The 15,229-nt window shown below is 35.4% G+C and overlaps 1 protein-coding gene across 4 annotated transcripts in view; it reads left to right on the top strand.

Moving 5' to 3' along the window:
* Positions 1-15,229, top strand: part of LOC120422180 (A disintegrin and metalloproteinase with thrombospondin motifs 16) — a 283,608-nt gene that overhangs the window by 175,477 nt on the left and 92,902 nt on the right. For all 4 annotated transcript variants that reach the window (XM_039585556.2, XM_052708748.1, XM_039585557.2 and 1 more), the window contains exons 5-6: positions 3,274-3,409; positions 10,143-10,414. In XM_039585556.2, the coding sequence (XP_039441490.1) occupies positions 3,274-3,409; positions 10,143-10,414 (408 nt within the window). The remainder of the gene's footprint in view (positions 1-3,273; positions 3,410-10,142; positions 10,415-15,229) is intronic.

Here is a 15,229-nt window from a genome sequence, read left to right as displayed (position 1 = left end):
GTGACTCACCACACATAACCTTCGGACGCCTAGAAATAAGCAGAAACTTGCAACAGAGACCACAAAAGACCCGAGGTTCGTTTAAGTGGATTGCTTTTTTTTTGGACGCTGGAAATAAATTTTTTTTATAAAATTATTTTTATTAGGTCCTTTTCGGTACTGGGACCTAGTTAGGACCGAGTCAGCTTTTGTAATAACATTGTTCTTAAAGTTAAGAGTAATTACAGAGAATCTTGTGTAAATGTTAGTGGGATTGGAGGGAAGCCAAATACAAAACTTTCTGAAACATGTATTTTTAACATGCCTATATACTCAGTCAATCTCCTAGAAATTTATTCAGTCACACATTAATTTGATTTCTTTTGTAGTTTATGAAATATTTAAGAGCGAGTTTTTCACCAATGTGTAACAGGTCGTATCGATGTGCTCCGATTTGGATGAAACTTTCAGTGTTTGTTTGTCTATACATGAGATGAACTCATGCCAAATATGAGCCCTCTACGACAAAGGGAAGTACGTAAAACGGGGGGTAAAACGGGCTTTCAAGTTTGAGTTCGAAAAAACATAACAAAATCTTAAAATTGCTCGCATTTCTGTAAAACTTCATCATTCCAACTCTCTTAGATGCATTCGAAAGGTCTGTTGAAGCACTTCAAAATGTGCCATAGTCATCTAGGATTGGTTTGACTTTTTCTCAAAGCTTTTGCAAATTACTGTTAAAAATTGATTTTTTTAAAGCCTTAATATCTTTTTGCAACAGCCTCCAACACCCATACTCCCATAGGTCAAAAGTTAGGGAATTTCATGCACTATAAGCCTATGGTATTAACTTTTTGGCCAATTGCTGTTTTTCTCATAGTATTACGATTTTTCTATAACAAACTTTTTACAACGTTAGTTTTTGCCCTGTAGGCAGCCATAGCTGCACTTTTCGGTCTCAATTTTCGTATATTCGGAATCCTCGAACAATTTCGCGTAAGTTAGAAGTATTGGAGTTGTAAATTTGATTGAAAAAAATGTCTAAAATATTTTTGAACATTTTGTCGGATTAGGGTTAAAGCAGATATTCGCCTACTTGAAACAGCATTTGACGTATTGATCACAGGGTAAATAAGATCTATTTCTTTTTTCAAAAATGTTTTATTTAATTATTTTTTAAATCAAATGTACAACTCCAATACTTCTAACTTACGTGAAATTGTCCAAGGATTCCGAATATGACAAAATTGAGACCAAAAAGTGCAGCCAAGGCTGCCTACAGGGCAAAAACTAACGTTGTAAAAATTTGTTATAGAAAAATCGTAATACTATGAGAAAAACAGCGATTGGCCAAAAAGTTAATACCGTAGGCTTATAGTCCATGAAATTACCAATCTTTTGACCTATGGGAGTATGGGTGTTGGAGGCTGTTGCAAAAAGATATTAAGGCTTAAAAAAATCCATTTTTAACAGTAATTTGCAAAAGCTATGAGAAAAAATCAAACCAATCCTGGATGTCTATGACACATTTTGAAGTGCTTCAAAATACCTTTCGAATGCACCTAAGAGAATTGGAATTGATGGAGTTTTACGGAAATGCGAGCAATTTTAAGATTTTGTTATGTTTTTTCGAACTCAAACTTGAAAGCCCGTTTTACCCCACTTCCCTTTGTCGTAGAGGGCTAATATTTGGCCTGAGTTCATCTCATGTATAGACAAACAAACGCTGCAAGTTTCATCCAAATCGGAGCACCTCGATACGACCTCTAGAACAAACTGAGCAAAATCTACAAATACTGCCTCTTAAATGACAATGAAAATTAACTTTACCAGGACAAATTTGTTTTACTCATATTACAATATGGTTCACTATCTTCAGTGTAAAATGTTTGCTACTGATAAATGAACTTTGTAAACAACACCATCGGTGATTATTACTAATTACCTAAAAAAAATAACAGACATTACTATACACCACCTGCTCTGTTGATCTTTCGCCATACTTCGTGATAACTTCAAAACAGTAGACATCCTTTAGACACCTTCCTCACGATCACTTCACACCAGTTGTCCTTGCTTTGCAGTATCTTTTCTACAGTTACCACTTTTTCGGTCTAAACATTATCCAACGACGACTGCTTAGAATTCCTAAAGTGCAGTGTCTCTGACGCCACACACACACACAGCTAATGCATTATTAATTAGATGCTCATCTTCAGGTTAAAGGTGCATTCCTATTAGCTGTAGTGCCAAGATATGCTGTGTACAACAGTGATTAATGGCTTTCTAATGAATTTAATATGCAACCGATCGCCGAACGCCGGCGGCTGTAACTGTTTCACGTTTTGATGTTCTGGTAACTGGCATTATCTAATCTTTAGAATGTTTGCAAAACGTGACTTCCAGGGACTTGCGGTACCAGTACCAGCAGCAGGACAATACATCACTGTCGTCGTAGCTATCAATGAACAACGATGATCGGTGCATGATGGATGTGACTGTCGATGAACGATCAACACCGGCGGGGAAATGTTAATGAGTCGTGCTTTAGGGGGAGATTGGTTAATGTAATTTGAACTGATGATCGTTTGTAACACGATTAATTTTATGAGCTAGTTTGCTAATTTTCTCAGCTAATAAAAAAACGCTAATTATTGAACTTAAAATTGACTTGTATTCCTCGTGAACCATATTATGACTCAATCATCGAAATCCACTCAAACTATGATATCCAACTTTACAGGAAAGATCACACCAGCTTTTGAACCAAATACATCCATCAACTCGAGACCTAATCAAACGCACATTTGTCAGTAAAACCGTTGTCTTCTTTGTTTGCCAGACCCGAGACTTAGCTAAGCTTAGCTCCGTCTGGCTCATCAACAGCTCCATTGCATATCATTACGACCCGTCGGCGTCCGATGGGGCCATAAAGATTTGAAAAAATGGCCACTCAACCGTAATATCGCATCTCTCAAATCTCTCGCGCCGAAGCCCTCTAATCTTTACGCCGTTGAGCTTGACATTCACCGTCTGGTGAGTTTCCCGACTTGAACTTGACCGATTGACATGTTTCGTCCGCCGGTGCGAGCGTGGTGTTGCGCGTTTCATGTCGTCATCTGCATATCTTGACTTCAATGAGTGTCATAATTGCCACCCTTATTTTGAGATATTAAAATGCCAACGATAAACGAAACTTTACTAAATTTTACATTTCCAGCAACTTAAGTCTACCAAAACTAATGCGTTTTACTAATCATCGTCTTCTTCGTGTTCTCTCAATCCATTCCACAGGAGGGTAGTATAGGACATCAACTTGTGATAAAACCAGTGCCAACCGAAATCTCCCAGGCGGAGGACGGTAGTGTTCATCATGTTATTTATAAGCGGACAGTGTCCGAGGAGCATCACGACCACGCGAGCGACTACGGTAAGTTGTATCAATTCGATTAGTTAAACTAATTTATCGGAGGTTTGAACTAATTGAAAATATAAGAGCAGTTCTCTAGGATTTCGGTCATTCGATTTTTTTTGAATTTTTTAATCCGACTGAAACTTTTTTGGTGCCTTCGGTATGCCCAAAGAAGCCATTTTGCATCATTAGTTTGTCCATATAATTTTCCATACAAATTTGGCAGCTGTCCATACAAAAGTGATGTACGAAAATTCAAAAATCTGTATCTTTTGAAGGAATTTTTTGATCGATTTGGTGTCTTCGGCAAAGTTGTAGGTATGGATACGGACTACACTGGAAAAAAATGATACACGGTAAAAAAAATTGGTGATTTTTTTATTTAACTTTTTATCACTAAAACTTGATTTGCAAAAAAACACTATTTTTAATTTTTTTTATTTTTTGATATGTTTTAGAGGACATAAAATGCCAACTTTTCAGAAATTTCCAGGTTGTGCAAAAAATCATTGAGCGAGTTATGAATTTTTGAATCAATACTGATTTTTTCAAAAAATCGAAATTTTGGTCGCAAAAATTTTTCAACTTCATTTTTCGATGTAAAATCAAATTTGCAATCAAAAAGTACTCTAGTGAAATTTTGATAAAGTGCACCGTTTTCAAGTTAAATCCATATTTAGGTGACTTTTTTGAAAATAGTCGAAGTTTTTCATTTTTTTAAATTAGTGCACATGTTTGCCCACTTTTGAAAAAAATATTTTTGAAAAGCTGAGAAAATTCTCTATATTTTGCTCCTTCGGACTTTGTTGATACGACCTTTAGTTGCTGAGATATTGCAATGCAAAGGTTTAAAAACAGGAAAATTGATGTTTTCTAAGTCTCACCCAAACAGCCCACCATTTTTCAATGTCGATATCTCAGCAACTAATGGTCCGATTTTCAATGTTAAAATATGAAACATTTGTGAAATTTTCCGATCTTTTCGAAAACAATATTTTCAAAATTTTCAAATCAAGACTAACATTTTAAAAGGGCGTAATATTGAATGTTTGGCCCTTTTGAAATGTTAGTCTTGATTTGAAAATTTTGAAAATATTGTTTTCGAAAAGATCGGAAAATTTCACAAATGTTTCATATTTTAACATTGAAAATCGGACCATTAGTTGCTGAGATATCGACATTGAAAAATGGTGGGCTGTTTGGGTGAGACTTAGAAAACATCAATTTTCCTGTTTTTAAACCTTTGCATTGCAATATCTCAGCAATTAAAGGTCGTATCAACAAAGTCCGAAGGAGCAAAATATAGAGAATTTTCTCAGCTTTTCAAAAATATTTTTTTCAAAAGTGGACAAACATGTGCACTAATTTAAAAAAATGAAAAACGGCGACTATTTTCAAAAAAGTCACCTAAATATGGATTTAACTTGAAAACGGTGCACTTTATCAAAATTTCACTACAGTACTTTTTGATTGCAAATTTGATTTTACATCGAAAAATGAAGTTGAAAAATTTTTGCGACCAAAATTTCGATTTTTTGAAAAAATCAGTATTGATTAAAAAATTCATAACTCGGTCAATGATTTTTTGCACAACCTGGAAATTTCTGAAAAGTTGGCATTTTATGTCCTCTAAAACATATCAAAAAATAAAAAAAATTAAAAATAGTGTTTTTTTGCAAATCAAGTTTTAGTGATAAAAAGTTAAATAAAAAAATCACCAAATTTTTTTTACCGTGTATCATTTTTTTCCAGTGTAGTCCGTATTCATACCTACAACTTTGCCGAAGACACCAAATCGATCAAAAAATTCCTTCAAAAGATACAGATTTTTGAATTTTCACATACCATTTTTGTATGGACAGCTGCCAAATTTGTATGGAAAGTTATATGGACAAACTAATGATGCAAAATGGCTTCTTTGGGCATACCGAAGGCACCAAAAAAGTTTCAGTCGGATTAAAAAATACAAAAATTAAAATTGAAGAAAAAAGACCGATTTCGTAGAGAATTGCTCATAACAAGAATTACTTCAAAATGGTAGAGTTATGTCATTTGAGAGAAAACATTATTAGGAATTCCATGGGACATTCATTGAAAAGAGGAAGAACTTAAATCAAATCCGAAAAATAAATATATTGTATCTTGTACGACCGTTCAGACCGTTTCATATATTTTTAAAATTTGATGTCGCCCTCTGGCTTGAAAAATCAAGGGGCAAAAAAATAATGATTTAGGAAACTTAAAAATTTCAATGAAAAAATATTTGCAAATATTAAGTTAATAATAATGCAGTTATTTCATTTTTCTTCGCTGATCATAATTTTAAGCATGATTTATCTAGTTTAAAAATAATTAAAATTTTAGCTCGTGAAAACTTTTTTTAAATAAGATATTGAAGTTTGCGCCAGAAAAACTAAGCCGAGTTCAAAACCTACATAAATTGTACTAGTATCAAACAAAATAAGAAAAATAAATAAAAACTAAAAATCAAAATGTCTGGAAGAGACTCAAACTGAGAAGGTTTTATTTATGTATAAGTTGATTGTTTTACCAAAATTTAAAATACATAAAATATGGTTTAGGGATTATCCATAAACCACGTGAACTCTTTGCTGGGAATCTGTAACCTCCTCTCCTCCCCCTCTCCCGTGGACAGTTGTGCATACAAAAAAAACTATTTTGTATGGATCGTGGACAATCGCCATATCCCCCCACCCCCTAAAGTGTTCACGTGGTTTATTGATGGTCCCTTATTGTTATTAATTTTCATAAAGCTTTTAAAAAAACAGGATAATTCCTGGTATTTTACATTTTTTTTAAGATCAACACAAATTTTTAAAAGCGGTTCAATGTTTTTACTTCCCCAGGAATCCATTGGCCAAAATTAAAAAATCTCCAGATTCAAAAGAATTAATAGGACTCCAGAATAAATCATTCTTCAAAACTATTTCCCATAAATATGTATTATATTTTTACAAAAGAACAAGAGATTTGTATTTGAGAAGATTTGGAGACTGGAATGTACATGTACATAAAAGAATAGTAAATCTCTGTTAGTTACATTATTCTCATATAAATTTACAACAAATATAAACATTTCTAGGGAATGGACCTTTTTAGAATGGTCTATTCTGACGAATCGAATTTTGGAGAATAGGATAAACATTGAAAAGCATTCAAATGATCTTTTTATTCAAAAAAGAGACTTCAGATAATTCTCTTTATCTAGCAAAATAAATAATAAGGTCATCGTTTTCATCTAGACACTTCATTCCAAACACTTAAAGCTATTTATTATTGCAAAATTCATTATCTTTGCTTAGTGATCTCCTAAAAATTTAATTACAGTGAACTTTCTCGTTGTCGATATTGAAGGGACCGTCGAGAGCGGGAGTTATCAAATTATAGAACGAAAAATCAAAGTAATCTATTTGAAGGGACTGAAAATTTTATTGACAGCTGGAGCAATATTGATATCGAGAAGATCGACAGCGAGAGAGTCCACTGTATATCTAAACATCTTAGAAATTTAAAATAAGGCGTCATCCATAAAGTATGCCACGCAAAAATCGGCCAAAATTAACCCCCCTCCCCCCTATGTCACACTTTGTCACACAAGGTTGAACCCCCCCTCAAAATGTACGTCACATTTTGCCAGACCCCCCCCCCCCCCTTGTTTTCGATGGGATTTTTTATAGTTTTTATTTCTTTAAACTCTCATAATTTTGGTATTTTTGCAAATTTTAATATGAAAAAAATGTTGTCTAATTCACTTTTTAGAATAAACATTGCGATATAAAAAAACAATTTTGTATCTTTGAAAAAATAGAAGACCTGGTATAACATTCAAGTATTAAAAAATCTTGAAAACTGTTTTTCACAGCTTTGTATCTAATAATTTCAAATCATTTGTAGCAGTTTTCTTATGAACACTCTGCTTTCAAAGCATTTATTTTTATCGAGCAAGAATTTGCTAAATATTGAAGTTCCAGCTGAATAAAAAAAAAGTTTCTATATAATAAATTATAATGTGATGCTTCTAAATAATAGTAAGCAAACAATTTTAGTAAAAAGGATATAATTAAATTGTGTACATTTCGAATTAATGTTATGCAATCATAGAAAAAACCAACTAGTACGTCACAGTCTCGCAAACCCCCCCTCCCCCCTTCGTCACAGCTTGTCACACCTACGGTAACCCCCCCTCCCCCCCTAAGAGCGTACGTACTTTATGGATGACGCCATACCTGTTTTTCCATATTGACGATGTTGTTATTATTTTTATATTGCGGATTTCAGAGATTTTTAGACAACCGTGCAATTTGTGGAAAGCTCTCCAACAAAGTGCACACCTCGAACTACAGCAGAAAAAAACTATCCAAGACACACACCCTAGTTTGAAACCCTAGCAACAAAGCTCAGTCGAGACACGCACCACTCTAGGCGAGCGGGGGGGGGGGGGGGGAGAAGGGGTAGGATTTCAAGTGTGCAAATATTTGGTGTGCAGATATTATTTGCAAGGGTGGAGAATTTGGTGCAAAGTGTGCAATATGGGGAAAAACAAAAATTTCAAAATTCCACCAAAAGGTGGCGTTGAATGTGTCGGTTCACTGTCAAATGCAATATTCTCATCTAAAATTTTATGACAAATAACTTTGTCGAAGACCGAAGAACGATCCGAGTTAAGCCTGACGAGTTATAAGCGATTTAAAGAAGACGTTTTTGTATGAAATTTTTTGTTTTCGCCAACTTTATCGATCTATAGTGACCTCTAAACCTTAACCTATTTCGATCAATATTTTCGAAAAAACGAAGTTGACTTTATAGCTGTCGGCCACCATTGCTAATACCAACCACTAGTGTCTTCCTTTTTATCTACAAGGACTTCGCCGCCCTGGGCTCCTAAGTGTATGAAAGTATGGCACGGAGCGACGGCGCCGGATACCCATATTTACACAAAGAATTTTAGAGCGCCCGCCGCGGGATTCGAACCAGCGACCACTGGATTGTGAGTCCAGTGCGCGGTCCGATTGATCCACACGGGCGGTTACTGTTACTTATTTTTGCCTAAGGAATCGAATGGTATTCCTGAGTTCGACTTTTTTTATTGACACCATTCTGTGCAATGTCCCGAAGTTTGGTTGAATTTGGTTGCTGATGTCACGAGTTATAATTACACGGGATGTATACGGTATTCGGGGTTGTACGTGTGTCAAACGCGTTCTGACCTGAAATCTATTTGGCCAGTAGTCGCACTTACAACAATTTTCAAGGTGGGTCAAGATAGCACGACAAGGTTAAAACTGCTTTCATATGAAGAGTGACAACAATTCACGGATTTTTTCAGTTTTTATTAAAAATCTCAGGATGGAAATGAGTTTTTTGGGATCTGTGTAGGTCAAAAAGAGAATCAATGAAAAGCTGCACAAAATGGCGCTCTTAACTCAATTTGGTTAAAAATTCACGTGCGACAAAACGATATGTGACTTTATATACCAAATTTTCATGAGTTAAGTAAATCTCATTTTAAGGAAAGTTTTAATCCATTTTGCAATTTCAGCATCTGTTTGAAAAATCTTTGGTTTTTTGTGTCTGCAATACAATAAAACTACTGAAAAACATGTAGAAAGTTTCTTGGAGAAATAAACATAGCAAATTTAGGTCTTAGTTTGAAATCATTTGTTCAACAATGCATATTTTTGTTGCAATTGCAATTGTGAACTTTACAATAATCATAACCATGATTCCAAAAGTTTTAAAAGTCCATTTGTTATTAGTTTTCTGGTCGACGCCAAACATTATTTTATAACAAAATATTAAATTAAAAATCAAATGTCAAGAATTAAATGATTCTATTATGAGATCATTGTTTTTGTTTTTATTCAACAACATAATAAAATATAGGGAATTCTATCAATTTGTCATAGTTAATTTTAATGTTTTCTCGACTTCTAAAAAAAACAGTTTTCTTTAATAAATTTACATGCACGCAAAAATATGAGATCGCTCAAACGTGAACAGAGTGTGTACCAGCAGAAACCAGGAAGAAACTGTAAATTTGTCATGGCGCAAAATTCAGAAATGTACAATGAAAGTTGAAAACGCAAAATTCAAAAATGCACAATGAATGTTGAACAGTTCACGTTTAAATGGTGGTGGTTGTTAGTTTATTTGAGGCAGCTTCAACTTCTGAGGTCATTTGCTGCCCTACGTTAAATAAATGATAGAAAAAACTTTCATTTGATGATTCCTCTACTAAAATATCAAATAGTAAACCCATCGTGAATGTGAGAATGAAAAAGAAAAGGATAATGTCAGATGAGAGCTTGTAAACAATTGATATCAGCACGAAAAGAAGGGCAATAAAAGTTTGGGTACAGTTTTCAGGCATGTTAATTGTATACGCTGAAGGCTGACAGTTTGATAATTTTACAACCCTGTTACATACCCATTTTACTGTTCAGCAAATTAAGGTAAATCATAAAAAATATTGATATTATTGATATTGTCAACATTATTCTATGAAAAATATAAAGTGACATCAACTATTGAAAGGTGTCATGAATATTTATGACAATTATTTGATTGTTCATGTCAACACCATCCATCTGCCAGCCAGCTCAACCGGTACACAATGTCTTGCTGATTGTGACATAATTACCATAAATTGTTCGCAAATCAAACAAAACCGCTCATATCTCATTAATCAAACAATTCTTCGTTTTTCCTCCCTCTCCCCCTCTCTCTGCAGCATTCATGGAGCCGGACCGGCTGCAGAAGCGATTTCGCTCGAAGCGAAGTCCCCAAAGCGGCGGCTACTACAAATCATCGCGGGCGATCGATACCACCATCTATCCGGAGATCCTGGTGATTGTGGACTACGACGGCTACCGGTTACACGGCGGCGACAACGTCCAGGTCAAGCGGTACTTTGTCTCGTTCTGGAACGGCGTCGACCTGCGCTATCGGTTGCTCAAGGGGCCGAAGATTCGCATCAGCATCGCCGGCATCATCATCTCGCGGGTGAGTCAAACGCCGTCAAACTGTGTGACAGCAGCCTGTCAATTTGCTAATTTATTGGATGGCACTTCCTTGTTTTGAGTGTTGATCAATGTGCTAAAATCGCAAGATAAGATACGCCAAATCACGATTTAGTAACACAAAAGGTGGTATTAATTCGAGAGCGATTCATCTAATTAAGCGCCATCAATGGTTGCGATTCAAGAGCTCGTATTTGCAACTGAACATTGTGTAAATATTCACATACCCATACACACAATTGATCAGAAATAACCACTCTCTTTGTGCAGGGGTTAACCCTCATGTGCGATACATGCAATCAGATAATGATAATGCCACTCAGCAGTGACCAAGCTCGATCGCCAGTAATAAGCATACATTAACATTGCTTGATTGGCATTATTGCTTGCTCCATGTAGATGGAGCTTCTTGTTGTGTGTGTAGTTATGAGCAAGTAGTCATTATTTACTCAATCAAAATTAATGTCGGAAGTCAAATTTGAGATTTTATTTCTTAAGTTTGATGGTGGTGATGCTAATTAAAAATGGTTTAAAAAAAATCGAATCATAATAGAGTTTAATTTTGAATTTTTGGCACTCACAAATTTAAAACATGTTCTGCCTTCCTCACTGCACAGTGGTCCGAAACCGAAATCTAGCGTGACGAAATTGATAGCGGCCACACGTTAAGATTTAGAGTTTTGGTGTCTTTGGGACAAATGATCAGGGTCAATAGGGGCATCTTTTGGTATGGTAGACATTAGGGTGGTCCAAATTTTAGGGTGGTTCAGAATTTTTATTTTAGCGGGATGACGGGATAGCCCTTCGCTGTCTGCAAAAAAATTGTAGGGGACACAATTCTGAGCAACTTTGCTGAAGAGCACAAAGCTCTATTTTCAATCGGGAAGTTTTTAGAGCCATTTGTGTGGTTAGGTTACGTTGTTTATGAAAAAAGGAGTTTTTTGAATTTAACAACTCAAGCTTATGACTTAGTGAGTTGGTGTCTTCTAGACATTTGTAGAGATTATCAAAACTCACATTTATCTTTCAAGAGAGCGAAAAGCGGACCTTTTAATCGAAAGTTATAGCCAAAATACGACGAAAAAGACACCATTTTGAAATGTGAATAACTTGAAAAGGTGGTGGGGTTTGACCTCGCTCTTGAATGCATCTGAAAGTACACATTCTATATTACATTTGCTGAAAATATCTCGAAGGTCTTTTTTGTTTAACTCAATTAATCTCAATTTGAAAATGATCATTTTTTTTTTGCTTATTTTTTGCCCATAACTTTTGATGACATTGATCAAAGTTTCATTTTTCAAGAATAAAAATGTTCATTTTGACAAGCTCTACAATTGTCTAGAAGAGCCCAAAAGTGTTCAAAATTATCTAGTGGTTGTAAAAGAAGAAACAAGAAACAATTAACTGAAATATTTCAGGAATCATAAAAAAAATGAAACTTTGATTTCAGTGCACAAAACTTATACTTTTCAGCAAATTTATCCAAAATGCAGTACTTTTACCATACTGTTTTTAACTTGTTACAAAACTTGATTTTTTCAACACTACACCCAACTGGCAGTCGCATGATTGTGATGCATGGCGGCATGAAAGTATATCAGAATCTGCATGAAATTTGTCCTCATGCATTTTTTGCGATATAGGAGTACATTTTTGCCCGTTACCGACAATTATCGACATTACCGACGGTTTTTGCCTTCCTCACCTTACTAAGGAAAGGCTATAAAATCACTTGAAAAATGAACTTCTTAATTCGACCTCGTAGACCCACCTTCACGTATACCTATCGACTCAGAATCAAATTCTGAGCAAATGTCTGTGCGTGTGTATGTCTGTAAGTCCGTGCACTGAAAAAAATGCACTCAATTATCTCCGGACTGGCTGAACCGTTTTGGGCCGTTCTGGTCTCATTCGATCCGTCTTAGGGTCCCACAAGACCTATATTAACTATTATGAAGTTTTGTTAAGTATTTTAAAAGTTATGCTTAAAAAACGATTCTGGCTAAAGTTTGAAAGATTGTAAAAAGGGTGGTTTTTGTAAGAAAACCCGTCTGATCATACATTTTTAGAAAGGTATTTGAAAGACCTTTCTAATGAGCCCAAAACATTGAAGATCTGATAACCCTATCAAAAGTTATGAGCACTTAAGTGTCATTTGTACACATTTCAGAGGCCGGATCTCAAATATTTTGATGAAAAAGTTGTCCGGATCTATCATGCTACCCATCGTTGGATAGGTAATCAAAAGACCTTTCCAACAAGCCCAAAATATTGAAGATCTGATAACCCTATCAAAAGTTATGAGCAATTAAGTGTTATTTATACACTTTTTGGAGGCCGGATCTCAGATATTCCGATGAAAGCAATATCCGAGTGCGTCACGCAGTCCATCGTTAAATAGATAATTGAAAGACTTTTTCAATGACCCTAAAACATCGAAGATCTGACCACCCAATCAAAAGTTATTAGCACTTAAGTGTTATTTATACACCTTTTGGAGGCCGGTTCTTAGATATCTCGATGAAAATTATATCTGGGCCCATCATGCGACCCGTCTTCAGTTGGATAGTTGAAAGACCTTTTAAATGAGACTATAAGATTGAAGATCTGATAATCCTAGCAATAGTATTACGCCGATAAGCCATACAGAGAAACAGTTATCCCAATTTGACCAATGGTTCCGATTTTCCGTTGATCATTTCCTACTAAACAAGTTTTTCAGTCATAGTAAAAATCAATCAAGTTGCTTCAACCAGAAACTAGCGTGCACTTTTCAACTTTATTTGAATAGAAATCTAAAATCACGACTTTCTTTGTATTTTTTTCTCGGCATCTTATTATGCATTCATAATTTTCACTTCCTACAATTATGCAAATACAAGCTCCCAAACAGGATCAACATCTTCTGAAAGTCCTTTTCCGGGTTCCTATCGTTCTCGTACAAAAAATGCACCAACTGGGCCATTTTCGATCCAACCGCCGTCGGTTCCTCGCAGGCCACCTCCTCCTAAGCCTTCAGGCAATCCAGCCTGCGGATGCGGATGTTGTTCCGGCGATGGATATAGTTCCAAACGGCGAGCTGCTGCTGCTGATCGATGCCATGATTGGAAGGTGCGGCATGAGAGTGGCGTATTGAGCATGACATTTTCTGACCGCCGCTGAAATAAACTTAAATAATTATTTTCTTTCATAAAATTAACTACTTTTTGCTTACCTTTGACTCCTAAAATTCATCAGCCGGATGGCCAAACAGTAACTGTTTTTCGATGGTTCACAAATATGATGACAACTGACAGCAAAACAGTTTGGATCGTATTTCCAGTTCCAGTTACGTAATAAAATAATTAATTTGTTATTTGTAATTTGGAGCCTAACATTTCAAAAGGGCACAAAACTTTTGTAAACAATAATGTATCCCTTTCACTCAAATGACAGTTTGCATAAGGTGTGAGAGGGATACACTCTTGTTTACAAAAGTTTTGTGCCCTAATGAAATGGAAAGCACGATTTGTGCATTTATTTACAACGTTAACCTGTTAGTTTACATCATGAAAGTAAATTTAATGAGGGTTGTACGGATTTTTCTGTTTCGTCAGAAATGAAAAAAAAAATCGTGGAATAAATGAAATTAGTGATGAGAAATTGGTGTCATTACGCTTGTTAACTGTAATGTTCAGTGTAAAGAGTGTGAGTTCGTCCCTTTTTAGCAAACAAAAAAAGTTATTTAATTGGGTACACACAAAGAAAAAATACTCTAATTTTAAAAGATCGTTCGCTGGATTAAAAATTCACGTTGGTGAATGTTAGTAGAAAGTTCAAACATTAAATTTTAAATTTAAATTTTAAATTTTTGCCTTCATCACCTCAATGAGGAACCTACCCTTACGTATACCTATCGACTCAGAATCAAATTCTGAACAAATGTCTGTGCGTCTGTAAGTCCGTGCACCGAAAACTATGCACACGATTATCTCCGGACTGGCTGAACCGATTTGGACCGTTTTGGTCTCATTCGATTTGATTCGATTCCTTGGGGTCCCACAAGACCCTAGTTAATATTATGAAGTTTAGAAAAGTACTTCAAAAGTTATGCTTAAAAAACGATTTTGACTAAAGTCCGGAAGATTGTAAAAAGGGTGGTTTTCGTAAGAATGCTATACATTTTTAGAAAGGTAGGTATTAAAAAGACTTTTTCAACGAGCCCAAAACGTTGAAGATCTGACAACCCTATCAAAAGTTATAACCACTTAAGTGTTATTTATACACTTTTTAGAGGTCGGAACTCGCATATTTTGATGAAAACATGCGAAACCATGCGACCTATCGTTGGATGGGTAATCAAAATACCTTTCCAATGAGCCCAAAAGATTGAAAATCTGACAACCCTATCAAATGTTATAAGTACTTTAGTGTTTTTAATACAGTTTTTTTAGGCCGGATCTCAGATATTTTGATAAAAATAAGTGTTATTGATATTCTTTTTTGAGGCTGTGTAGTGTATTCACTTTATGAATGTGAGGAAGGCACCAACCACCTGAAGGTGGATTAAGTAACGTTTTTTGGTTGTATTTCACAAAAAAAAAACACTTAGCAGAACGAGGATTGAACCACCAACTTCTTGGTTATTGAACCGACACGCTACCACCGCGCCATGGACGCCTGATGAAAAGTGAGTGAAAGAGCACAAACATATGCTTCTCTTTGGAGTGTTGCTCGAGAACGGACCAGCATTATATGTGTTGGTGAGAACTGCACTGCCCATGATCGCATAAATGTCCCATATGCATTTTCATCG

Source organism: Culex pipiens, chromosome 2, assembly GCF_016801865.2.
Source record: "Culex pipiens pallens isolate TS chromosome 2, TS_CPP_V2, whole genome shotgun sequence".
NCBI lineage: Eukaryota > Metazoa > Arthropoda > Insecta > Diptera > Culicidae > Culex > Culex pipiens.
Note: the sequence above shows the minus strand (reverse complement) of the source record. Positions and strands in the feature narration are given on the sequence as shown.